We start from the raw sequence: 28000 nt of genomic DNA, 5'->3' as shown, positions 1-28000 counted from the left end.
GTTATAGTTTGATTTTACCTGACCAGAGCACCATTTTCCACATTTGCTGTATCCTCTGCATCGCTTTCAGCAGTCTGCAAACTAGACATCTTATAGCTTTCTTTTAATATCTGTCTTCCTGCCACTCTTCTCTGATTTTCTTATTAATGTCCATCTCTTCCAACCAGTCAGTTTATGTGGGCAGCCACATATCGGTAAGTTTGGAATTGAACCATATTCCTTCCATTTTAAGATGATGGATTGAACAGAACTCTGTGTGATGTTCAAAACTTGGATTATTTAAAATTTGCCACAAGTTTATCCTTGACCGGGCCGGTGTGTTCCCTTCCCTGAGGACATCTGTGGACCTGCTCAGAACTTTGTGGCCGGTTGATGTACATTCCAACGAACCATCAAGGACAATGGCCTCTGTGACAGTGCTTCATGGACTCACTTGCACACACTCACTCGCACACACACACATGCTCAAGATAAACATATGCATCCCTCACACCACCTTCACCGTTCCCGGCATGATGTTGTTTTGTAAACTTGTTGCTTCTTTGTGCTGAGGTTTTTTTGCAATCTCAAACTGTATCCTGCTAAGGATAAAGTGTGAAATATGTTTGTTTTTTTTCCCCTCTACTTACCTAATGTGGCCTCTTTTCTCATCTAGCAAGGGCAGCACCTGTGAGTGGGCAGCAAAGCCTCGGTGACCCGTCCCCCCCATTGTCTTGTGTCATGATGTATGTTTGGATGGGTTGTACTGGAATTCTAATTTCCCCTCAGGGATCAATAAAGTATCTGAATTGAATTTGAATTGAATGGGGCTGTTTGTTCATTAATGTTCTCTCCCAAACCTCTTAGGGCCTTCTCAGCTGGATTAACACAGAGATTAAATTACACACAGGTGGATTTTATTTACTAATTAAATTACTCCATAAAGCAGTTGGTTGCACTAGCAACTATCTTGGGGTATCAGAGTAAGGGGGTCTGAATACAAATGCAAGCCACACTTTTTGGAATGAATTACCGTTTAAAGGGGTATATACACATGAAGGCACTGTACACTCACACATACATGTTTGTATTTCTGGTATTTTATTGATTTCTATTCATTCATATAACCCTAGCTTGGTATCGTTTGAGAGTGAAAGGCCTACCCGCCACCACCTTTATCTTCACCTTTATATGTTTGTGAACACAGGATCTTCAGGTTATTATTATACATTATTAAAATCCTCAGAATGTCAGTTGAACTAAACATGTTATTTATTTACTACCTTCAACAATGGGAGGTGGATTTGATTCATGAGGTGGGTTTCTCATGTGAAGATAGGGGGCGCGGTTTATTCAAATGACACACAAGCTTCTGATGGCTGACGTATTATCAGACCACAGTGAAAACGAGTTTCTCATTGGGCTAGGACAGCTGGTCTCATGACAGGAACGGCTGAGGTTTAGCCAATCAGATCACGCTCTGGGCCAGAGAGTGTGTTTGTGAATGACGTAATTAGCGTAAAACAAGATGGCGTCGCCTTGGAAATAATTCGCTTTGGATGGGTTTGTAGGCGGTAAACTCTGCCTTCCTTTAGCTTTCTGTCCTGTAGAGAGGTTTTACTGATAAAGACACGTTTTCAGATTAGATAAGACCACCGAAGGCGCTGTGAGACGCCCAGGTGGAGTCCACCTATCTGCTGTTTGTTCCCTCCTCCGACCCTCCGGTGATAGCCGGAGTGGTGAGCCGCTGACAGACAGGATGGACCCCGGAGAGTACGTCTCTCCCATGGAGACCATGGACTCGACTTTAGCGGAATTGGGGGACGAATTCACGTTAGGAGACATAGATGGTAAGTGGACCTGTGGCTGTCCACACTGCTCGGTGTTGTTTACTAAACGTTGGCCCGTTTCCAGAGTCTGACTGCTGTTTTCATCCTGACGACCAAAGAGTCTGGTCCATGACAGCGATTATTTATTAGCATTAGTTTTATTTAACAAAAACAAACTGATTTCTCATATTTATGAACATTATAATTATTATTATTATCAAATAAGACATTTTTGCTGGAAATTGTAAATTATTCCTGTAATTATCAGGAAGCATATACAATTATTATGAAAATATTTATAGACTGCTGTCAGTTTTCTGACCCGCCTATGACTGGACTTTTTTTCTTTATGGTTTATTAAAAATAAAATAAGAGAAAAAAAAAACAAATTCGAACAAGTAATAAATGGCACGTCTGAGAAAGCCTGTCTACTTTCCTTTAAGTAACACTGTTGCAAAAAATATCTGATAAAAAGTTCTCCGAAATGTCATTGTGACGTTTGTTTGTTGCACCTCCATAGCCGCCTATTTTGCCAAGCTTGTTTTGCAGAGATAACCGCTCAAACGCTGAACTCTGCAAACTTGGACCCACTGAGCAAATTTGGCGAAGACCAAAAGCTCTGAACAAATGGTGCAATGCCAGTCAGTGCAGCGTCCAAATATTTCCCATTTGAATGGACAGATTCCTGCCTGATGCTGTTTGGACACAGTCTTTTCTATGCATGTGTTTCATTTCATCTGTATACTACTATAAACTGGTCATCCTTATAAAACCAAAGGAAAATCCATTGCTTTGTGTTTATTTAGAAATGTCTAATGTATCCTGTCGTCATTTGTTACATGCTTCTATGACTCCCTATAGTACACACTCTGCTCAACTTATGTTCAATATTCCCAAAATTAAATCAGTTATGCTGCAGTAAAAGACAGGAACGAGTTGTTATTGTAAATAAGGATTTGTTCTGAATAACTTACCTGGTTAAATCAAAAAATTAAAAGAAATACATACACTGGCAATTTAAGAGGATTCCCCTTTATAGATTTTGGCAGTTTGTTGGGATTTTTTTTTTTTTTTAAACAAAATAAAGCAACAAACAACAGTAGGAGGTAGTGTGGTGTTCATTTTTTTGACGAAAAAATTGTTAACTCTTGTGAGCAATTAATGTTAACTAAAAACCCTCAAGCAGAATGACTGGAACTACATTTTGTTGGGTTATAAAAACGTGACAGACATAGTGGAGGGAGTTTAAATCTAATCACATTTATTTTAGTCCTGTGGATTGGTGGGAGGTGTTGCAAACATAGCCAATGAGACTTAATCTAAAGTTCTTCCAAATCAAGTAAATCTGTGTCTGTGTATGGCAAGACATCTCTTTATTCTATTCAGGGATAAGTATTTCCTGTAGTTGAAAAGAAATGATTTTTCCTAACAATGTAAGTGGCCCTAAAAATACATTCCTCATCTTCAGAAACTGTAACCTTTTGACAGAATGGTTGTCAACCGGGAGGAGTGTACAGATGGTGTGAAAGAGAAGGGACAAATAATGGACTGACAGGCGAGCTCCAGCTTTATAATGTCTGCACCTGACTCATACCCAACAGATTGAGACACTTTAACTATTTTTAAGCCTGTTCATCTGGAGTAAATCTAATCGGTTACAGAAATAATAGGATGTGTTTTCTAACAATTTCTTAGAAAGAATTTGGACAACTCATTATCTCCCCATCATTTGCCGAGCTACTGCACCTCAGCTTACATAACTTATTATCTTTTGGAAACTGTTGTCTGTAAGGCGGATTTATGCGTCCCCTGTTAATGTCAGCTCATCCGAAGCTTTGGGGTCTAGGAGCTGCATTGTCCCATTGGCCCCCTGTGGAGGTGGACCAGTGTGTGTCCAAATAAAGTGTCCATATGTACAGTACAATGGGGGTAGCTGGCGAATGCGTTACTGTGGTGTTTGCTGATTTGAAATTTGTCATCTCTGCATTGTATCCAAAATCTGCAGAATATAGATCTATTTCAATCCTACAGAGCTGCCACTGGTTCTGAATGTCTCCAGAATCTGCTTCAATGGCTATAGTGGGATGGTACACTGGTTTCTGTGGTACTGTTTTCAGGATTACACTAATGAATGAATGCATTTTGCATGGCTTCCTGTTTGCTTTATTACCATTGATGTTGATTGATGGTGTCTTAATTGCATGAGGACAGTAACCTTTATTTTCCATTTATGACGTTTCATCTTTATGAGCTCTACTCAGGGATGCTATTTGCTTTTTATTGCACCCCTTTCTCTGACGTAATCTACTGAGCTGTTGCAGGGTGTGTCTATATTTATCTCTATAAATGATTTGTGCTGAGATAAAATATTATAATAAAGGCAGGAGTTAAGCAGCAAGCCCATAATAGTCCTGTCCTTCACTGCTTCAAGGCTTTAGATAAAAATTTAGATCTTACTTATATCTGCTGCTGTCCTTCACCTCATTAAGTCCACTTAGTCTATTTGTACCTACCTGCATCACAGCTGAGTTACCACTTGATGTCAACCAAACAGGTTCTGTTCTCCTACTTTTCACTGAAAATCTTTGTGTTTTCCTGCTTTGCATGTGATTGTTGAACCACATAAATAGGATCTCTGTCATGTGCACAATGATTTCTCGCATTAATGTTTTTTAAGGCATCATCACAAACGCCATGAACCCACAGTGAAATACAAGCCCTGTATTAGATTGTGTGCCACAAACTGTAAGTTGGATCACTTGAACAAACTGGTTTGCATAGAGTGCATTTGGACTGAAATGGATTGTATGTAATTGAATAGAAACTGGACCTATTTGTGTTTTTTTTTTTTGTTTTTGTTATGTACAATGAGGAGACTGTTGATGTCAATAGACATGGGCTGGTTACTGGTATCCAGGTATACCACGGTTTTAAAAAGTTATGGTTTCAAAACCGATCACATTTTCATCAAATGGTTCCTGGAGTTTAAAGTACTATTAATGGGATGCCAGAGAAAGTTCCTGGGTGTCACCTGAGTTTTCTTCAGCTGCATGGAGCTGAGAGCAACACAGTGTCTGCCATCTCTCTCTGTGTATTGCCAGTCAGCTGACTGAAAGAAGGCTACTACAGTTTGCATTTACTTACAAGAAAGATGCATTTTGCTGTTGGGAAATATTTTCAGGCACAAAAACTGCTAATAAGTCATGATTCGGAAGCTGAACAAGCACAACTCATCACTCTTATGAACTCTTGTGAACTTAAAGCTGTTTCAAAGCTACTGTTGGCAGCCTATGAGCGGTATGCAATTCCAGGTTAGCTACCAGAGCAGATAGCCCAACTAAGACAAGCTATTAGCTTAACCAACTTGTTACCAAACACTTTAAACTATTACTGATTGTAGTGGGTGTTTATATTTTTGCTTGAGTTTACATTTAAAAAAAAGAAAATAAATATCACATAAGACATTATTATATCTTTAATAGTCAATGTTAATTTAGCAGCATTATGAAGCATTGTTATAGGTTCATTTTGACTCCAGATTCTGGGTCAGATTTTGTGACTCTAGAGGGCGCTAATAAAAAGCTGGACGCAGGTGGCAACATCTTTTATGAGATAATGTTATGAGAAAATGTGGTCGTTCTATAACTTTAAAGAGTTTTAATAGACTTGAACAGAACTACCTTGTGTGATTCTGTTTTCCCTTCAATATAAATGCAAAATGTACTTAATACTGACATGAGAAGTGGGAAAAACACAGAGATTCATATTTTATGATAGAGAAAACACTAATATGTTTATGTTTTATTATAACAGCAATCAGAATCTGTACAGCAATCCAGCTACCTTATGCCAGTGGCCAGTAATAACCTTTTATTCACTGAAATGCCAGACAGTTTTGTGGATTAGTAAACACAGCCAGGACAGTCACTTTTTCTGATAACAGCTATTGGTGTGTATTTTTGTCCAGTTTTTTAATGGCGCTCTCTAGAGTCACAGAACCTGCTGCAACACTGGAGCTTGTTTTCCCTTCTTATTTACCCTGCTCTGTTTATAACTGAGTCATCCCACGTCAGGATTTCTGTCACATTCACAGATTTGGAATAATTAAAGCCTACCGACGTGTCCCAGAGGAGCAGAAACAAAAGGCACAAAGCAGCTTCACTTGAAATCTGGTATTTTTGGGCCTCAGAACTGAAGCAGTTTAGCTTTTTAACTGCAGAATTTACTCACTTTTCCTTTTCCTTATAAGATCAAATATAACCTGTCCTTAATGCTTAGAAGTCTTCCTCCACAAAACTCCATCTTGGCAAATAAAGAAGTATCACATTCTTATTGTGGCATTTTTGTAAGGGAAATTTCTACCCTGGGAATTAGTTTTTACCTTGATAGATGCAGTGGAAACAGAGGGAGGTAAATAATGTCCCCAGAAACTACCCTGGTTTCTGTTCAATTTTCCTTACTGTCAAAATGGGCCCTATAGGTAAATTGAACTAAAAAAGATTGAATGTTTCCCATCTTGGATAAAATTGTAGCTAACACACATGCATGATTGGTGCACGGTAGAGCTGCTCAATATAAAAGACTAAGAGATTGAAATTTTAATGTTTGCAATATGCCAATCACCTGTATCCAACATTTGGTGGTCTATAACATATTAGGTGCCATGCGTTTTAATTCTGCATGCCAAAATTATGTGAGGGCATATGGATGGACTTTCATTGGCCTTAGAGAAATTGGTATTGACTTTATAGTGATAGTTTTTTTTACCCTTTAGGTTTCTATCTGTTCATCACTGTTAAATAATATCAATATTCATCATCATCAATATTGCAGTATCTCTCTCCAAGGAGCATGGAGTGCAGTGGACCGGACCATTTTGCAGACTCCAAGCATCAATAAAACGTGACCAAACCTTTAAGGTTTAGCTCTAAACATGCAGTTAAAGTTCTTGTTGTTCTGAATGCACCAGTGTTGAGCATTAATTCTCTATATTTGTATTATTTGATCTTCATTTTCTAAATTGGCCATTCTTACGCTGTAACATGTTTATAACCTACGAAATGCTGTCATGCTCAATCCTCTCCTAAATCTACAGGTTTATCTGAGGACATAGCTTCGTATGGCTTTGAAACTGTGTAATCACAGAATAGATAATAGCGAAAGATAGCAGCACTGGTATTGGTTTTATTGTCCCTTTCAGTTACAGATATGTAGCTGAATTGGAGGTCATGTCTTGCAGAAAACAGGATGTTTTGTTCTTCACTGACACAGCCAAGAATACCCTGTATTTAAATGTTTCCAAGTTATGTTTTACTTCATTTGCGAGTTTCATAATCTGTGCTTGTTTTGTAGATAGGTTTCATAGTTATAACCAAATCAGCTGTAGCAAATAAACGTGGAAAACATCAAAAAAGTTACAGAATCAGCTTGAAAGTTTATTTCACAAATCCTGCTTATAGATGTGCAAAGCTTAAAAAAAAACCTGCAGAACAAAGAGCCCACCTCATTGTTAAACTATGTAAAACAATAACAGAACAGAGATCTGCACTCTGTCTGCTGGACTAAGTTCAAGGTTAGAGGCTGCTGGTGACCCTGACATTCAGTCATCCTTCAGTCAGGGAACCTTCACATCAACCCTGGTGGGCTGCCGGACAAGGTCTTAATGATCCAACAGGGATCAGGTCCAAAAAGCCAAGTCAGAGTCCACTTATACCCCTTGTCCATCAACGCGGATGAAAGCCCGTTCCGGTTCCCGAACGTGATTTTGAACCGGTGACTCGTGTTTTCGCCAGCGAAAAGAGGTTCTAGAGTACGAACTCTGGTTCAACTCAAGCACTGAAGAACACTTAGTTCTTCTGTGCGAACCGTAACGTCACCCGTGGGCAGGTCAAAGCTGCAGACAAATTTCGGAAGAAATTTAGACGGGGCCTGCCTCTTGGTGCGTGCTTCTCGGACCACAAAGGTTCTCTGGCCGTTAGGTGTAGTTCGCATAAGGTTTGAGGGTAGAGCCTTGAAGAGCTTAAAAGAACTGTAAATTTGTGTGTTAGTTCAATTAAAGTCACCAAAAACTGTTTTCCATTTACCTGAAACAGGATGCAGGTTTCATTACGTGAGGTTAAAACATGGCCTCAGACTTGAACCTGTCATAATAATGCATTTCAAAAACAGCTGTGAACAATGGTTTAGCAGCAATAATAATGTTCAACCAAATTCAGCATTCTACATTTACATGACTAAATATTGTTTTCATTAAATATTGTAGTTAAAAATTATTCTGTAGCCAAGAGTATGATTCATGTTGATGAGGAAATAAAAACTTTCTGAATCAGCATGCGTTTGTACCATGAGTTTTAATGGTAATTTACACAGGTAAGTAAACCCACTTCTTGATACATGAGATACACATTTATTGATCCAAATAAACTTGAAGAACTAAGAGAAAGCACTATGAAATGACTGAAGTCCTTAGCGATGACAAACATGACAATTAGTTTCCTTCAGAAGGGATTTGAACAATAACATTCGGTCTGGCAAAGCAATACATGTAATTAGTTTAGGTGAATAAATTTCCACCTGAGCTGTAAACAACTCTATTAAGTGCACTTAACTCGAGTTGCGTGTAGGACGCAGCCCACAGCAACTGAGCAAGGACCTTCATCCCAGGATCGTCGCTCAGGTGAACCTGCAATACACAAGTCACATAACACATTCACTCATCAACATGAAGCACTAGTAACATTTTGATAGCAACAAATATAAATTCAAACTTACCACATGTCCAAGCTGCTCCGGGGGAAATGTTCAACTGTCGAGAGGTAGCGAACATCTGAAGGAGAGAGGAATACAACAGTTACTCTTAATGCCGCTCAGTCTAACACTGTAGTGATTTAATGATAAAGAGAGACACCTAGCACTAGTCTGTTTTTCACAAATTTTGTGTTAATTCCAACTTTAATTGGCAGTGAGCTGAGAACACATTGGGAACGTTTAGGCAATTGGTACTCCTGCCGCAGCAGCTGTTGCAGGTCTTCCTCAACGGTGAGACGTGGAGGAAAGCCCACAACAACCACCTGTATGATTGAATCAAAGTAAATAACACAAAATAACATACATACTACATTTATATATATATATAAGAACAAATGCAGTGAATATTAGCCTTACGTTAGGGCAGAGGTTGCCGACGGCGAGCAGCAGCCCCTCGAAGTCCACGCCCGACTGCTGCAAGGTCCTTCTGGCTTCCAAGTTGTTGCCGAGTGCCAGAAGACAGACTACCTCGGGGGTCCGAGGCAGAACTGCTCCCAGCACCTCACGCCTCAACTCGTCCGCCAAGGCCCCGGGGGTTGCAAGAAACCCAAAGGAGAGGTTGCCCTCTGGCATGGGGACGAACTCATCAGCGAAAGCACGCAGATGGGAGTCACCAACCAAAAGAACAAACTAAAAAAGAAATAAATTCACAATATAAAATAGGTTCAAGAACGTTTTTCTTTTGGTGGAAAAACGTTATAAGAGAGCTCCTAACTTGGCCTAAAACATCCTGGCAAGGACTCCTAGCTTAAGAGTGATTCGGTTCTCTACTGAGAGCGACTCTGAGTTAGGAGACGACAGAAATTCCTACTTTAGTGAGATGTTGTGGTTGACACCGATTATAAAATTTAGACTGGATTCAGAAATGTGTAAATCATGATGGTGAAACTTGGCAAAATAAATGAATTGTCACGCAGCATCAAAATGTCGCCATGTTGGTCGTTTTCCTACTTCATCTGTTTGATATTAATGTGGACATTGATCTGTCAGGATTTTACTGTGATTACCTTCTTGTATAAAGAGGATTGATTTGGCAAAATGATCAAAACATAATGGAGAAAAAATGTTGGAGAAAACCGAACAGGCCAGAAGAGCAGAGCCTGCTGTTGGCACAGCTGGTGGAGGAGAATAGAAGAATGTTGAAAAGGTATATTTGGTCCCGAGGTCACATAGAGAGAACAATGGGGCAGACTTGGGAGCACATTGCTGAGATCAATGTGTCGACTTTTTCCTGTACCACTGTTTAAAGAAAATAGCTGTAGGTGTGGGAGTTGATTTTTGAGTCTCCAACCCTAACAGTCCCAACTAGCTCATCTTTAATAATACCAGCCAGTAAAAACCACCTCACCTCCACCTTAATGGCATCTGAGTCAAGAGTATTGCTCTGTGCCCGTTACTGATCTCTCTTCAGATATTTTTGGGCCCAATCTTAATAATAATTATGCACACCTTGTGGGTACTGATCTCCTTAGGCCACACCCTCTCTTACTGCAAATAAAATTACCTGATGTGCTTAAATCCATTATCAAAATAAAGTGATGTATTTATAATTACTAGAAGATATAGTCTAATACTTGTTGACGTATTCCTGTAATCAATCATGGCTCAGTGCATATAAAGGAAGATCAACACTGTAACCCTGTTCTGATTCAGCTGCAGTGTCCTCCACTGTTATTGGTGACCCCTGGTAAAAACATGCAAAAATAAAACCTTCAGATAGATTGTTATGGACCCCCAAGATGCCTTTTTTTTGGAGCAGTTGGAGATTTTCTAACACTTTTACCATCCTCCCCTGTGATCGTGGTGGCAAGATGAACTTTAGCCCTTGTCCAGGCTTGTTCGTCACTTTATGCTTCAGCTCTAGATGCAGGTTTTACAGGTTTGGGTAACTAGATAAATATAGTGATGAGTAGTTATGGAGATAAATGCACATGTACCCTTTTTTTTTTGTCTTTCCTGTTTTGAAGAGTAGCTAATAGCCACATGATATTGCATCTCCTATTTTTACAACAGGAAGTCAGGCAAAGTCATAGATTATGAGATAAAAGTTCCTAAACATAAAAATGTAAAGTGTAAATTGAAACAAAATATTGCAAAAGACCGTAAAGGACTTTTAAAAGACTTTTAAGGGAGGTACTTTTGTATAAATGAACAAAACAATAATTTCTTAATGTGGGATATTTTGTTTTATACCGTTGAATAAATGTATGATGGGGGCTGCTGTATTTTTTAGTACTTTTAGGGTGGTAGAATAATTATGGCATGTGTTCCCAACCAGGATACATATATTACAGTCCTCAAAAGCATCTATCTGCCATCTGTAAAGGGCATCTAGATTAGCACAGCCTTTTTCAAGGCTGGGTGTTTTAAGGCTGCTTTGTATTGATTTATGAACTGAACAGTAGCAATGCACACAGGAATGTCACTGCAGGTTCAAGGGCACCGCTGGCTCTTATCTGTTTGCAACATTTAGAGATCTTCATAAAAAACTTCACGACATCTTATTGTTTGCTGACATGAGTTTCTATTTATGTATTTTAAATGTAAATATGGTGGTATTACTCTATGTTCTTTGCTTTTTTTTTTTTATTTCATAATATTCCCTTTCTGTTTGTCTACAGAGATGCTGCAGTTTGTTAGTAACCAGGTGGGGGACTTCCAGGACATGTTTGAGGACCAGATGACCACACCAGCCTCCCTACAAAGCGGCGTCAGTGGCTCTGCCCAGCGGCTGGCGATTCAAACCCCGCCAACTCCCCAGACCCCAAACAGCACTGCTTTCCAGACTTCCACCATGGGCCTCGCCCCATCCCAGACACTGTCTCCTCAGTCTATACCTCTTACGCCTCCCCTCACCCCTGCACAGACCCCCTCCCCCAACACTCCTCCCTTAGTGCAGCAGCAGTTGAACCGCAGCCCTCCATTGCTTCAGCCACGGCCTCAGGTGGTCCAGCCCATCCAGCCTCAACTTCAGCATACTCCCCAGGCGGCCATCCAGGTAATTGAAAATCCACCTTTTATTTATTTTCCAACTTGATATAAGATACTTGATTTAAGCTGATTGAAAGTAGCTGTTGTATGTCTTCCTAACATATCCAACTTTAGACTTTTTGTCACGTTTTACTGTGTCTTACTGGGACTTTGTGATAGATCTCCACAAAGTAGTGCATATTTTTGAAGTGGAGTAAAAATGTTACATGGCTTTTAAATTTCTTAATAAATTAAAATCTGAAAAGATTGGGCTAGCATGTATTCAGCCCCCCCCTGAGGTCATCTTTTGCTGCAATTACTGCTGCAAGTATTTTGGGGTATTTCTCTACAAGCTTAAATATTTTATTTTAGCTGTGACTATATGCTTACAGTCATTGTCCAGATGGCAGGCAAACTTCTGCCTCGGTCTTTACGCTTTTGCAATACAAATTCGTTCTTTATTTTCACAATAATGCACAACTTTGCGTTAGTCTGTCACATAAAATCCACATAAAATATGTCAACGTTTGTGGTTGTAAAGTGGCAAAATGTAAAAAGGTTCTAGGCTGTAGCTGCATGGTTTTGATGTAATTCTCCAACTAGTTCATTGTCAGGTTCTTAAACAAAAGTTTTATTATGGTTTACACAAGATGGCGCCGCAGATGGTCGCCTCGGCGTGTTGGTGCGCATTGTTTTGTTTTGTTTTTTGCTTTAAAACGGTCTTCTGTGATGGTACCCGGAGCTCTCTCACCAGAGAAGAACTCATGAACATCAGGGCTACTACACCAGAGGAGTTATTTCCAACTTTTCTACCTACTGCTCTGGAATATTTGGACATTCTGGTCAAAGGTTCCGCTCACCTTTGTTCACGCGGTGAAACGCCGGAAGAGAGGGAAACGGGCTGGGGTGCTGGTACGTCTTCGCCAGCGTGGACTACGAACACCGTTACCTGGAATATTTCTCTCTAACGTGCGCTCACTTCCCAACAAAATGGAGGAACTACAACTGCTGTTGGGGAAAAACAGGGACTTTTATTCATCGGCAGTTTTGTGCTTCACGGAGACGTGGCTGTGTGGATTAATACCGGACTCTGCACTGCAGCTGGCAGGATTCCAGCTCTACAGAGCGGACAGAGACACGGAACTCTCCGGCAAAGCGAAAGGTGGAGGAATCTGTTTTTACCTCAACAGTGGTTGGTGCAACAACGTGACAGTGATTCAGCAGCACTGTTCTCCAGACCTGGAAGCCTTCATCATAAACTGTAAGCCTTTCTATTCCCCCCGTGAGTTCGCTTCGTTCATCCTGGTCGGTGTTTACATCCCGCCGCAAGCTAACGTGCAGGTCGCACAGCGCATGCTCGCCGACCAGATACTGAGTGTGGAGCGGACCAACCCGGACTCCTTAGTTATCGTCGTTGGTGACTTTAACAAAGATAATCTGACCCACGAACTCCCCAAATATAGACAGTTTATAAAATGTCCGACCAGAGAGGACAACATTCTGGATCACTGTTACACCACCATCAGAGACGCTTATCACGCCGTCCCACGTGCTGCACTGGGCCAATCCGACCACATCATGGTCCACCTGATTCCTGCATACAGGCAGAAACTAAAGCTCTGCAAACCTGTTGTGAGGACAAGGAAGTGGAGCAGTGAGGCTATGGAGAAGCTCCAGGCGTGTTTAGGCTGTACAGACTGGGATGTGTTCAGGACTAATACCAACAGTCTGGACGAGTACACAGAGGCTGTGACTTCCTACATCAGCTTCTGTGAGGACAGCTGTGTACCATCATACACCAGGGTGAGTTACAACAACGACAAACCCTGGTTCACAGCTAAACTCAGAAGGTTAAGACTGGATAAGGAAAAGGCCTTCAGGAGTGGGGACAAAGACATATACAGAGAGGCTAAGTACAAGTTTGGCAAGGCAGTGAAAGAGGCCAAACGACTGTACTCTGAGAAGCTCCAAATCCAGTTCTCAGCCAACGACTCTGCGTCTGTCTGGAAAGGGCTCAAGCAAATCACCAACTACAAGCCGAAAGCCCCCCACTCCATCAACGACCGACGCCTCGCCAACGACCTGAACGAGTTCTACTGCCGCTTTGAAAGACAAAGGGACAGTCCTGCAACCATCTCCCACGACGCCCCCCAACAGCTGCAGCCACAATCCACCACCCCCATCTCTCCAACCTCAAGAGGGGCCTTGGCACCTCCAACCCCCACCCTGAAGTTCCCCCCCACCAGCCCCCGACCCCCGCCGAGGACGGCTCTTTCCATCCAGGAGAGGGACGTCAACAAACTCTTCAGGAGACAGAACCCCCGGAAAGCTGCTGGTCCGGATTCTGTCTCACCAGCCAGCCTGAAGCACTGCACTGATCAGCTGTCTCCAGTCTTCACAGACATTTTTAACACCTCACTGGAGACATGTCATGTGCCAGCCTGCTTCAAGTCCTCCACCATCGTCCCTGTTCCCAAGAAGCCAAGGACCACAGGGCTTAATGACTTCAGACCCGTCGCCCTGACCTCTGTGGTGATGAAGTCCTTTGAGCGCCTTGTGCTCTCACACCTAAAAGACATCACCGACCCCCTCCTGGACCCCCTGCAGTTTGCCTACAGAGCCAACAGGTCTGTAGATGATGCAGTCAACCTAGCCCTTCACTTCATCCTCCGGCACCTGGACTCCACAGGAACCTACGCCAGGATCCTGTTTGTGGATTTCAGCTCTGCCTTCAACACCATCGTCCCAGTTCTGCTACAGGAGAAGCTCTCCCAGCTGAGTGTGCCCGACTCCACCTGCAGGTGGATCACTGACTTCCTGTCTGACAGGAAGCAGCGCGTGAGGCTGGGGAAGCACGTCTCTGACTCCCTGACCATCAGCACCGGTTCCCCCCAAGGCTGTGTTCTCTCTCCTCTGCTCTTCTCCCTGTACACCAACAGCTGCACCTCCAGTCACCAGTCTGTCAAGCTTCTGAAGTTTGCGGACGACACCACCCTGATCGGACTCATCTCTGATGGTGATGAGTCTGCGTACAGATGGGAGGTGGACCATCTGTTGGACTGGTGCAGCCAGAACAACCTTGAGCTCAACGCTCTAAAGACAGTGGAGATGGTTGTGGACTTCAGGCAGAACCCAGCCCCACCTGCCCCCATCACCCTCTGTGACTCCACAATTGACACTGTGGAATCTCTCCGCTTCCTGGGAACCATCATCTCCCAGGATCTCAAGTGGGAGCCAAACATCAGCTCCCTCATCAAGAAAGCCCAGCAGAGGATGTTCTTCCTGCGGCAGCTGAAGAAATTCAACCTGCCAAAGACTATGATGGTGCACGTCTACACAGCCATCATTGAGTCCATCCTCACCTCCTCCATCACCATCTGGTACGCCGCTGCTACAGCCAAGGATAAGGGCAGGCTGCAGCGTGTCATTCGGTCTGCTGAGAAGGTGATTGGCTGCCGTCTACTGTCGCTCCAGGAACTGTACACCTCCAGGACCCTGAAGCGGGCCGGGAAGATTCTGGCTGATCCCTCCCACCCCGGTCACAGACTCTTTGAGACTCTCCTCTCTGGCAGGAGGCTGCGGTCCATCCGGACCAAAACCTCACGCCACAAGAACAGTTTTTTCCCATCTGCCACCAGCCTGGTTAACAAAGCCCGGAAACCACCCTGACACTCTCCCTTTCCCCCACACCCCCCCTTTTTTTGCTGACAGGACACTTGTAAACTGTAACTCTATGCGTTACATTAACGTTCAGCTTGGACTCCTGCTTTACTTGCACAATGATCACCTGCACTGTTGTATTGCTCTTGCATCTTATGCTGCTCTATATTTACTCTCACTCACTTAAAACTGTGCACATATATTTATATTATATTGTAGATATGTTTATACTGTTTAATTTGTACTGTATTGCACCGACTACGCCAAAACAAATTCCTTGTATGTCCAAAAACGTACTTGGCAATAAAGCTTTTCTGATTCTGATTCTGATTCTGATTCTAAACACTTTTGTATTCCTCTGCAAAGCTGTAGACAAGCTGTCAGTGTGGAGGATACATGTTAACTTTACAAATTAGAACAAACAAAAAGCACCCCAAAAGATCTGACCTGTAATACTTTGCAGGAAGAACAGCATATCATATAGCATACAGCATAATCATATATTATGATTAAGATAAGTCTATTTATGTTTTCTGTAAATGTAGATGCACACCCAGGGGGTTGCATTGCAGACCCAACACTTCCCGGTCCACACCCTGGTTCAGACCCACACCCAGACGCCCCTGCCCATCCAGACACAAGCACCCCAAACCGTGATGATTGCTTCCAACGGGGCGCAGTCTCGCTTTATCCAGAACCCAGTCATCTGCCATCAGAGTCCCGCTTCTGGTTTCCAAGGTGAGTACAGTGTTCATTGTTATTGTCGTGTTTTCTCACAGATGTTTTCTCTCAAGGCTGCTGCATATTTGAAATGCATCTGTTTTTTTCCTTGTTCCTCTAGTACTCCAGCCACAAGTGCAGAGCATCATGACATCACAACAACTGCAGCCAGTCACCATTCAGCATCAGCGTGTTCTGACCCCAACAGGTCAAACTATCCAGACTCTCTCTACAGCGCCTACTGCTGTCCACACCATGCAGCAGCAGATGCAACAAGTTCCGGTAAGTGACCTGTCAGATACCAGCAAAGTGAGAGGATGTTTTATATGCATCCATCCATCCTTTTTTTTTTATTATTTAACATGACAGCAGTGTAGGAACAATTCATTGAAGTGGAATCCTTACAATTGTTTCTTCTTATGCTCTTTCTAGGTTTTGGTCCAGCAGCCTCAGATTCTTAAGACAGACTCACTGGTTCTCACAACGCTCAAACCAGATGGGACTCAGCTGTTGTCCACCATGCAGAGCCCTGCAGGAATCACCACCCTGACCACACCCCTCCAGAACACAGCGTTACAAGTCCCGGTATGCAGAGGGGGCAAAATTATTAAGTAGTCCTTAATCTGAAATGATCGCTCCTACATCATGCGTGATTTCTGTTCCTAGACTCTGATGGGCACCAACATTCTGACCACAGTTCCTGTTATGATGGGCGGAGGAGACAGGCTGCCCATCAAACAGCTCCAGCACGGCTCCATCACTTGCACTAACGCTGCCAGACCAAGTATGGAGCAGAGCCCAGTGTCAGCAGCAGTGGCAGGGCAAGGAGTAGTGGTAAAGGAGGGCGAAAGGAGGACAACCCACAACATCATCGAGAAGAGATACAGGTCCTCCATCAACGATAAGATCATGGAGCTCAGAGACCTCGTCATGGGCAACGACACAAAGGTGGGAAAGTAAAACGGACCATTTGAAAGAAAAACAAATGCTTTGGTTCAGCACAACCATGGAAACCTCTTCTCTCTTTATTGTAACAGATGCACAAGTCAGGAGTGCTGAGGAAAGCTATTGACTACATAAAGTACCTGCAGCAGGTCAACCACAAACTACGACAAGAGAACCTCACCCTCAAGATGGCCAACCAGAAGAACAGTAAGGCTTAATTTATGGTTTTGAGTGTGTTTGGCCATCTGCTTGACAGGGAAGCTTATGTGATGTCCCATCATCTGTACCTCATTGCTACGTTAGGCGATTTTGTATAGCAGAATCATAAACAGGTAAGTTCACATGGTTTTACACTAAGACTAAAGGATAAAATAAAACACCTTGATACATCCAAAAAGACTAACTCAGCATCACATAAAAACATGAGACCTGGGCTGGTGTGGGTTTGCTTGTTGCCCCCCAGCTCAGCCGTCTCGTGTTAGGGTTTACCCCAGTGGATGAGAGGGTCGTATCCCTGCGCCTTCGGGTTGGGGAGAGGTCTCTGACCCGGCCTTCTTGGCGTCCCTGTCGGGGGTGCTGGATAGTGCCCCTCCCGGGGGACTCCATTATTCTGCTGGGGGACTTCAACGCCCACGTGGGGAACAACAGTGACACCTGGAGAGGCGTGATCGGGAGGAATGGCCTCCCCGATCTGAATCCGAGTGGTGTTTTGTTATTGGACTTCTGTGCTAGTCACGGATTGTCCATAATGAACACATTGTTCAAACATAAGGGTGTCCATCAGTGCACTTGGCACCAGGACACCCTAGGCAGGAGGTCGATGATCGACTTTGTTGTCGTATCATCAGACCTTCGGCCGCATGTTTTGGACACTCGGGTGAAGAGAGGGGCTGAGCTGTCCGCTGATCATCACCTGGTGGTGAGTTGGATCCACTGGAGGAGGAGAAAGCCGTACAGACTTGGCAGGCCCAAGCGCATAGTGAGGGTCTGCTGGGAACGCCTGGTGGAGCCCTCGGCCAGGAATGTATTCAACTCCCACCTCCGGGAGAGCTTCGACCAGATCCCGGGGGATGTTGGAGACATAGAGTCCGAGTGGACCATGTTCTCCGCATCTATTGTCGATGCTGCTGCCCGTAGCTGCGGCGGTAAGGTCTGCGGTGCCTGTCACGGTGGCAATCCCCGAACCCGGTGGTGGACACCGGCAGTAAGGGATGCTGTTAAGTTGAAGAAGGAGTCCTATCGGCTGTGGTTGGCTTGTGGGACTCCTGAGGCGGCTGACGGGTACCGTGAGGCCAAGCGTGCTGCGGCCCGGGCTGTGGCAGAGGCAAAAACTCGGGCCTGGGCCAATTTCCACATCTGGTAGCGCTTAGGTATGGTACATTCGCTAATTGGGATAAAATGGGATTTTGGAATTTTTCTCCCAGCTGGCAACCAGTTTGGGCCAATCAAGCTAAAAAAATAACCAATTCCGATATGTACTGAGAAATTTGAATTGCCTCCTCAGCATGTCAAAATGTTCTGCAAGGGTCAACAAATTACCTGTGCATTCAAATCAGGTGTGTCATGGCAGGAAACGTATGAAACATGCAGGACACTGACCAACAAGGACTGGAACTGGACACCACTACTAGTGACCGGGGATGCACCTCCAGTAAACTCCCAGTTATAAAATTCACCAAAAAGTGGCACCACAGACGCAACCACAGAGAATACTCCCATCTCAAACCACCAGCAGAAGACTAAAAAACAAGAGCAGCACATATTTTTGACATAATACGATGCAAGATTAGTTTTTTATTTTCTTTTAATTACACAGGTGACTACACTGTAGCGCCACCTGTTGGCTGGATGAAAATCTGTAGACCCCCCCTGAGCCCAAGAGATCTGTTTGCACAAAAACATATCAGGCCCTATTTCTTAAAAACGTATCTTGAGAAGCAGCTCAATGCTTTCTATCCCAGAGCCTGTGATCGTGTCAGAAGACATGGAGCTCAAACAGGAGGGAGTGTTGATGTCCCCTCCGGCCTCAGATTCCGGCTCCAGCTCCCCACACCAGTTCTCTCCGTACTGTGTCGACTCTGAGCCGGGAAGCCCCTTACTGGATCACCATCAGGTAAAGCACACGGGGGCACGATTATTATTATTATATGAGTGTTGCATATTTCACATGTGCAGCAGATGAAATATGCAAAATCCCTCTCACTGTCTTCCAGGTGAAGAGCGAGCCAGATTCTCCCTCCACGGTGGGAGTGATGGATCGTTCACGGCTGCTTCTGTGCGCCCTGACGTTCTTCTGCCTGTCTCTAAACCCACTGCCCTCTTTGCTGGGCTCAGAGGACCCAGAAAACCCCGGCCTGACAGCAGCCCACGTCCCATCTCGTACACTTGTCTGGTTTCCAACTCACACACAGGACTTTGGTGAGGAGCAGTCCCTTCTGCATATATCAGAGTTTATGCCATAAGTTGAAATGGCTTCATAAAATGTCCCGTTTCTTCCTTTTCGCCAGGTTCTTGGCTGCGCTGCCTCTTACCGTGGGTGATCGTTTGGGTCCTGAGTGGAGTGGGGGCGCTGTGGGGCTGTGTCAGGGTGCTGTACCTGTGGGAGCCTGTAACACCCCTTCACTCGCCCAAATCTGTGTCCTTCTGGAGGCACCGCAAACAAGCAGACCTACATCTCAACAGGGTGAGTAGAGAACAGGAGGAGAGTCAAAGGACGCTTCTCAGACATGACCTTTTTAAGATGACCTAAAAAGTTCTCACTACACTTTATTTAATGTGGCTTTGCAGAAGTATTCACCTCTTTAACATTTTTGTGGGATTTTGTGATAAAACCAACACAAATTAGTACATTTCCGTGAAGTGGAATAAAAATGATACATTGTTCTTAACATTTCTGTGATTTACAAATGAAAACCTAAAACGCCTGAGAGGGTAGCTTGCATTTGCATTTGGCTCGGTTGCGTCAATATAATTGCAGCCAATGGCTTTTGCTGCAATTACAGCTGCAAATCTTTCACATTGAGTCTCTGTGTTTGCACCACTCAACACATTTTACACATGAATATGCTTTGAAATTGTACAAAATGCACAAAATGTATAACAGTGCATAAAAACAGCAGACTATTTACAAAAAATGGAAAAACTGCAAATAACAGCAGAGAACATCATGCACTGCTTTGTGTTTTCCTGTCTCTCAAAAAACAACGTTGTGACAAATGTAAAAAAGTTCAACTGTTTAGTAAAGCACTGCACATCTCTCTTTTTCTAACACTTGAGTTTTACATGGAGGTTTAGGTTGAATTTATTCCACCTACCCAGGAACGCTTTACTGTTTCTGTTTTGATGTCTAGATATAGCTTTCCTGCTCCCCGTGTGGTTTTTATTTTTAGCATGTGTTCAAATAATTTTTTATGTCTGAGTCGTGACACAATCTACTTTTCTCTGTGCTAATTACTGAGCATCTCCTTCCACGTGTTCTCTCCTGCAGGGAGATTACACAGCAGCGATGGCCAGCTTAGAGACTTGTCTCTCCGTCTTGACAAGAGCTCTTCCCTCAAGCCGTCTGGACCTGGTTTGTTCCCTCTCCTGGAATTTCATCCGCTACTGTCTGCATCGTCCAGTGCCTTTTGGCTGGCTGGTCCACCAGGTTGGGGGGAAGTACGAGGGAGAAGAGGCAAAGATGAGTGCGAAAGATGCAGCGTTGGTTTATCATCAGCTGAGCCAGCTGCAGCTCACAGGTCAGGGAACAAAGTCAACTCAAATTCGGCTGGCAACAGTTTATGCCCGACAGTCAGAAGTGTCCAGAGGGGATAATTGTATGTTTTTTTTCTTGCCTCTGTAGGAAAGTTGCCTCAGCGCAGCAGCCTGTGGGCTTTGTCTCTGTCTCTGAGTGCTGTCAACCTCAGCGAGAGTGCCCAAGGCAAGATGGCCCCAGCTCAGTTTGCTCAGATTTATGTCACTGCAGCAACAGCCCTGCGCACCGTCCTGGGTCACCATCTCACTTTTCTGTCTGTACGTGTCTTCTTTAGTCTTCTGTTGCTGTTGTGCTACTGTGACAAAAACCAGACAGGAACATAGTTTTCTGTTTGTCTGTCTCCCAGGGATACCTTATTGGTTGTGCTGAGAGCGTGGCCAACCAGTCGGAGACCAAGCAGATCCCCGACTGTCTGCGCTGGCTCTTCACTCCCCTGGGGCGTCAGTTTTTCCTAAGCTGTGATTGGTCGGTGAAATCAGACAGCATCGATGAAGTGTTTACTTCTCAAAGAGACCCAGGTTTGCTTCTTTGTGTCTTTCCAGGGCTTCTTTTTTCCGCCAGTGTAATGTTTTGTTTTTACACTCCCTTGTTCTCTTACTTTCTGCAGCCGACCCCATCGCCCAGCTGCACCAGTGTTTCTGCAGGAAGCTTTTGGAAAGAGCCGTTCACACACTCATCCAGCCGCAGAGCGACTCTGATGCAGGCGGCTGCAAGAACAACTTGGGGTGAGAAAATGAGATATTTTATCTCTCCGTCAGGGAGCTCACACTCTAAACATCTGATTTATTTTTTATGTATTATTGTGTTGTCTAATAACTCTGCTGCTTGTCCAGGGAATTCTCCAGTGCCCTGGAGTTTCTAGAGTTGTTGAACAGCTGCACTGAAGACTCTCCTTCCCCTCCAACCCCCTTCTCAACTCCTCCCAGTCACACCACCAATTCAGGTTTGAATGGCATGCATAGAAAACCCCTATGCAGAAACCTGAGTCGTAATAACTATTTACATGAGGATGAAAGTGAAACCTTAGTACATCTTGATACAGCTAAAGACTCATCCACAAAGTTACAACCATGTATTCTAATATCCCGTTTGGAACAATGGACGGGGTTTAAATAGCATTAGATTAGTTTTGTTCATACCTGCAGGGCAGAAGTTTCTGTGTTCACACCGAAACGTTTAAGTCCAATTCAGCACCATTCTCTTGCGGAGTGCCTCATGGTTCAATTCTTGGCCCCCTCCTTTTTTCTTAACATCTTCTTTCATTAGGGTCAATTTTGAGAAATCTTGGCATCTCCTTTCATTGTTATGTGGATGACTGCCGGATTTACCTCCCTAGAAAGCCAAACAGTCTATGCTCCCTCCAACCTCTCCTAAAGTGCCTCGATGATATCAAAGCATGGATGGCTATGAATTGTCTGAGCTTTAATGACAAGAAAACAGTTATTTTATTCCCCCACAATAGTAATTCTCGCACCCCTCTTTCAATCTGATCTGGAACCATTTGTCAAGCAACAGGTTACAAATCTTGGTGTAATGCTGGATTCAGGCTTCAAGTTCAGTAAACAGATCAGCAGTGTATTTCAGAAACGTTTCTTTCAGCTGTCAGGTAGCGAAATTAAAACCAGTCTTCTCAAACCACGAACCTGAGATAATAATCCATGCATTTATCACAACTCATCTAGATTACTGGGATCAGCCAGGCCTCTCTTTCACGCTTTCAACTGGTCCATAATGCTGCTGCTCGTCTTTCAACAGGAACACACAAACACGAACATATTTCTCCAACTATGCCTTCACTCCACTGGCTTCCTGTGCACCAAAGAATTGATTTTAAAATTCTACTTTTAGCATTTAAATGTCTAAATGGCGTTGCTCCTCCATACCTCTCTGATTTGCTTTAGTCTTATGTTTCACCAAGGGCTCTTATATCATCTGAACAGCTTCTGTTGACTGTAACAAAAACTAGGCAGAAACTCAGAGGAGATGGAGCCTTTTCAGTTGTGACCAAAATTATGGAACAAGTTGCCATTAAATATCAAACAGGCCTCTTCTCTTACCATTTTTAAGTCTCTCTTAAAAACACTTCTATTTTCAGTGGCTTTTGACACAGTGTGAGTTGGTTTCAGTACTGTACAGCACTTTGGTTTAAACAATTTAAACATTTTTTAGATTTTCTTTACAAATAAAATGGATTGGATGTTACCACAAATTACTGTGTGTCCTTTAATATTCCTCCATTCGTTTCTTCATTGCCAGTGGGCGACCCGGTGAGTCGCTGGTGGGCTCTGGTCCTGAAGGCTGCTGTTCATTGGCTGCAGGGTGATGATGTTGCAGTGAGATCCCTTTTGGCAGAAGCAGAGCGAATGCCGAGGGCTCTGCTCATGCTCGAGTAAGTGCTTTAAAAAAAAAAACTAAGTCGTTACTAAGATTTTACCAACTTAAATCTAGAGAAGCACCAATCAGAGATTTTGGCAGCTGATTTTCAACTTCCAATATTCTAAAGCTCTGACCATCCATAACAAAAACCTATAGTTAACTTTTGTCTCCTTCATACTACTTCAGAGTAAAATGAAACAGTTCATCCAGGGATACAGAACCGTCGCTGACTGCTTGACTAAAAACTGACTAATGCAGTGAAAACCTGTGCAAATAACCCCTCCCCATTGAAAATGAAAGCTAATCTCATATTAGCCCAGTAATTTTTTGCTCATCTTAAAGGTCAGTTAAATTTAATCAGTTTTACCATATGAGACAATATGTGTTCCCTTAACACAAGGGTGTTTGATTTAATATTAGTGAAGAAAGCTGTGATTTATTGGTAGATGTCAGATCAACACATTTATTGTGACAACACAGAAGCCGTCATGTTAATGATTCATGTTGCAGAAGAGACGACGTCACACTGTGTGAGTGAGACAGAAGATGCTGTGACCCAGGTCTTAAGTAAAAAGGGATTTTATTATATTAAAACAAAGACAAAATGATGACAGAGGTGACATAATAAAATGTCCTATATAACAGGGATTAGCATAATTATAGAGCTCAGTCTCCCTGTGAATTCCCTGGAGGATGTTGACCCTAATGTCAAGACTTCCAAAAGGCTGTCATCATTTCCAGATCCAGCGAGTCAGTTCCTGCCTGAAAAGAAATGAACTCAGTTGTTCTCCTATTTCTTTAATTTACAAAGCCTCAAATCAAAAACTTGAGGAGAAGCACCTAATGTCTTCATCTCCCGTTTCAGCCACCCTCTGCCCAAAGCTGTGCTCCTGCTCTGTAAGGTGGTTCAGATGAGCCTGTCTACTCTGAAAGGAGACGGAGTGGTGGCCTGCCTCTCTCACTGTGACAGAGCCAGTGGCTACCTGCGCTCCAGCATCTCCGTGCCACTCGCCCAGTCTGGGAACTGGCTCAACAAGGTACGGTGGACAGATTTCATGAGGATCTCTTCAAACACTTTACTCTGCTTGAGATTAAACTTTACTCTGTTATTACAGGGGTTTAGAGTTGATCCCCTGTCCTCTTCTTTATAGTGCATGTTTTGCTTCTGATTATTCCTTCTTCTGATGCACCAGCACAAATTCACTGCATGCTCGGTGATGGTGAGGACAGGCTGCCGTGGAGCTGTGTGTGTGTGCATTGTAGGTGGAAAGAGGTGGCTGTGGTGCATTGTAGTTGCATTGCATGATCCTGAATGCGAGTGCAATGTCTCTGCAGTGCCGTACAGAGGCCTCTCCGATCTGCACGCACCTGCTACACGCCCCGCCACTTTAACAGTTCATCGCTGTGAAAATCAGTAACCCAATGGCTGCTTGATTTCTGCCATGCATGCTGGGTTGGTTGCAGGTGATGGGTTGAAGTTTAGATGATCAGATTCTACTCACACCTCTTGTTTCTTTTCCCAAATTTCAATCAGACTCATTCTAAAGTATTACTGATTTGCATATTTAATGTTCCAAGGGGGTGGAGCTTCTTGTTTGTGATCTACTGCTGACATTAAGGACCAGTTTATGGCAGCGAGGAGGCAGCAGTAACGGAGAACCTGGTCCAGCTCCTGGATCCCAGTTGGCCGGTTTCCAGAGGGACCTAAGCGCCCTCAGGAGGCTCACCCAGTGCTACAGACAGGCACAGCACAAGGTATACATGTGGATAGATCAAGCTCCATATGTTTATTACTCCCTGAAGGAGAGATCTTCACAGTGATGTATGGAATTTGCTAAAATAAGTTATCATAGCTGAGATTCATGCCCAAGATTAGTCTTCATTGTTCACCATTAAGCTCAATAATCATCCCCACAGTCTCACAGCTCGGTTTTTGCCCCTTAAGGTTAGGGTTTAATTCCCTATAGATGAATATAGCAACTTTACGTCAAGTTTGGTGATCAAGGAGAACAGGGACTCATTGTTGTCCCAAAAAGACCTGATAAAACTCAGTTGAGGTGGATCTTTCTGTCTTCATTTTGTTCTCAGGTTTTCCTTCATGAGACCACGGTGCGACTGATAGCTGGAGCCAGTCCAACAAGGACCCACCAGCTACTGGAGCACAACCTGCGGCGCAGGACACACAGCTCCTATTCAGCCGGTACGCAGACTCATTTACACGTTAATTGCAAGCACACACCTCAGGATCCCCACAGAGTCAAATTCACACAGAGGGGTAGCTCTGAGTGTAGCTTTCAACTTCTCTGATGGAATATAATTACCTCCTCCGTAGTCTTTTTCTCTGCTCTTGATGCGATAACCAATTTTTAACGAGATGCGGTTACTTGCTAATGTATTTACTCCCCTTGAACATTTTTCACATTTAGTCTCCTTCAGCCACAAGCTTGAGTGGATTATATGGGGATTTTATGTGATAAAGCAACACAAAGTAGTTCATTATTGTGAAGTGAAATGAAAATAATACAGGGTTTACATTTTTATTTATAAATGGTCATTTAAAAAGTATGGAGTTTGTATTCAGCCCCCATTATTCTGATGCCCCTAAATTAAGCTCAGATGTCACCTAAATAGTAGACAAAGTCCACCTGTGTGTGATTTAATCTCAATATAAATCCTATGTTCATGTGAATGTCTCAGGGGTTTATTGAAAATCATCAGTGAACAAACAGCATCACTAAGACAGACGAACACAGCAGACGGGGTTTTACATGCACAACACTACGTGAATTAATAACGATACACATAACCCTGAGCACACCATAGCCATGGTGAAACAAGGTAATGGCAGCATCATGCTGTGGGGATGTTTAGTTTTTTATATTGGGATTTTTGTTTGTAAAAAGTGTTGAAAACCATGTATCCTTTCCCTTCTGATTCAGTTATCCCCTGCTTTGTGTTGGTGTAACACATAACAGTGCAAATATTGACATTTGTGGTTGTAACGTGACAAAATATGAAAAAGTGGAAGTCACTGTACATATATCGACCACTAAATCTTTCTCCTCTGCTGCCATCAGACGGTGAGTGCATTGTAGGTGAGAGGGAGAGAGCTCACGCCATTCTTCTCGCCTGCCGCCACCTGCCCATGCCTCTGCTGACCCCGCCGGGCCACAGAGCTCGCCTGCTGGCCGAAGCCAAGCGCACCCTAGAACGAGTGGGGGACCGTCGGTCGGTGCAGGACTGTCAACAGATTTTGCTGCGCCTCAGCGGGGGCACCACCATAGCTGCTTCCTAAAGGGGCGCAGTGCAACAACCACCCTTTGTTTTCATGAAAAGAGTAAATGTTGACATGGATTAGTAACACAGCTGGTCATTTTTTCCACATAGTCCAAAACAGAAGGATCCAACCTGGGTGAAATGTAGGCTTGCCTGGCGTTTTCCAATCCAATCTTTGCTCAAATTGTTACAGTGCTATGGCTCCACCGTCTGGCCATTAGTGGTACTGGCAGCCTCCTTTCAGATTGGGGCTCATTGAAACTCCTTCCTCTACTATATTCAGAAATGATAGGAAGTTACATCAAAATTTAGCTTCTTTTTTGCTCCAGTGGATTCAGCAGAATAATCCTAACGGGTCCAAAAAACCGGAAAAGGAACCATTACCTAACAGCTGTTTAAATTACTGCATTGCAGATGAGTTTTAGGAGATAGTCATTCAACTGTTATTGGCTCGTGCTGATGACTGGTTGAATTACTGCTTACTGTTTCCTTTTAATTTGCAAGCTTCCTCATAGTATTCTAGAGCAAAGAGTGGAAGAGGCATGCAGACCAGCTTGTTTTAACCTTGCAGTGCTGAGTAGTGTGTCTTATCTACCTCAAACACTGTACAGTGCCAGCACTGTATCACAGATCAACACAGGAAAATGCAGCACATGAGTTAGCCTGAAATTAGACTCCATGATCGGAAGTGAGGCTTCGGTTTCTTACAAACCTCTCCTTGATATTCTTTGTTTCTTCTTGAGGCGATGTACATCCAGAACGGCATATTAAAGTGCAAGGTCAACTGTCTGAGCCTACCAACAGCTCTCACTCTCCGGCTGTAGCCACAAACAAAGCCTTTAGGAATGTCACAGAGAACACAAAGTGTTCTGCTACTGCAGCGACATGCAAAACGCCGCCAGCTTACAGGTGGTTCAGGGCAAATATGGCTTCCTGCTGCATCTGTCTGAAAAAAACCCGGAGCAAATCCCAAATGAGTCCTGGTGGCGGAGCGCTGTAGTGGTTTGCACACCTCAATGCGTTGTCTTTCCCTGGAAGTGAGGTCCATCTATAATGTTAAGCTCTCAAGCAAAACAGCCTTTTTGTTATGTAAAAAATATTATCTTATGTTGTATCAATTTGGAAAAGATCGACAAGTTGTATCTTTTCGAATTCTTTGTTGAATTAGCTTTTTACTTGTAATTATCAACATGAAGCAAAACTTTTATGTTTCTTTGCTCTGGATATTTTATTTAATGGTTGTGTGAGATTAAGGCTTTTGGGGGTCAATGTTGCAGCTTTGTTATTGTTTTGTATCTGTAAAAGCAGCATAGGGCCAAAAACTGTAAAAGCAAAATGTTTTTATTGTTTTTATACAAAGGTTGTCCAGACTTATAGCTTGGTATGAAAGTCTTACTTCATTCAAGCATAGTCATTTTTTTAAGATATAAAGGCATACGGATATTAAATTCAAGGACTCTGGTTTTATGGAAAAGAGACTAATCTTTAATTAGCACTGGAAATCTTTTACAGTGTATATTTAGCTTCCCTGACTGGTAAACAGATAAAAAAGGTGATGTTTCAGCTGGCGTCGTATTGTTAGAGAGTTTTCTATTGTATGTCTTTTTTGTTTTTTTCTTTCAAGAGGTTTTATTGTTTGAACTGTTTTTTTCCCATATGTTTCCTAATAAAACAGCAGAACGCA

The 28000-nt window shown here is 43.3% G+C and overlaps 1 protein-coding gene across 1 annotated transcript; it reads left to right on the top strand.

Annotated features, from left to right (window-relative positions):
* The first annotated feature begins 1496 nt into the window (after positions 1–1496).
* On the top strand, positions 1497–28000 carry LOC124862981 (sterol regulatory element-binding protein 2-like). Its single transcript, XM_047357204.1, has 20 exons — positions 1497–1829; positions 11237–11613; positions 15791–15983; positions 16087–16247; positions 16398–16550; positions 16632–16913; positions 17003–17117; positions 18872–19023; positions 19124–19328; positions 19418–19593; positions 20398–20647; positions 20752–20921; positions 21011–21182; positions 21272–21389; positions 21498–21607; positions 22921–23053; positions 23906–24077; positions 24619–24795; positions 25129–25240; positions 26118–28000. The coding sequence occupies exons 1-20, from the start codon at positions 1739–1741 to the stop codon at positions 26333–26335; spliced, it is 3537 nt and encodes a 1178-aa protein (XP_047213160.1). The 5' UTR covers positions 1497–1738; the 3' UTR covers positions 26336–28000.

This window comes from Girardinichthys multiradiatus, chromosome X (genome assembly GCF_021462225.1).
Source record: "Girardinichthys multiradiatus isolate DD_20200921_A chromosome X, DD_fGirMul_XY1, whole genome shotgun sequence".
NCBI classification, from domain to species: domain Eukaryota; kingdom Metazoa; phylum Chordata; class Actinopteri; order Cyprinodontiformes; family Goodeidae; genus Girardinichthys; species Girardinichthys multiradiatus.
This window is presented reverse-complemented; position numbering and strand designations above follow the sequence as displayed.

What these genes read in the sequence shown, in the direction of transcription:
- LOC124862981 (XM_047357204.1), top strand. Translation starts at nt 1,739, where the DNA reads ATGGACCCCGGAGAGTACGTCTCTCCCATGGAGACCATGGACTCGACT. An exon ending in ACACAGCGTTACAAGTCCCG is followed by an intron (nt 16,551 to 16,631) that starts GTATGCAGAGGG and finishes TTCTGTTCCTAG; the next exon opens with ACTCTGATGGGCACCAACAT. An exon ending in ACCATCTCACTTTTCTGTCT is followed by an intron (nt 20,922 to 21,010) that starts GTACGTGTCTTC and finishes TCTGTCTCCCAG; the next exon opens with GGATACCTTATTGGTTGTGC.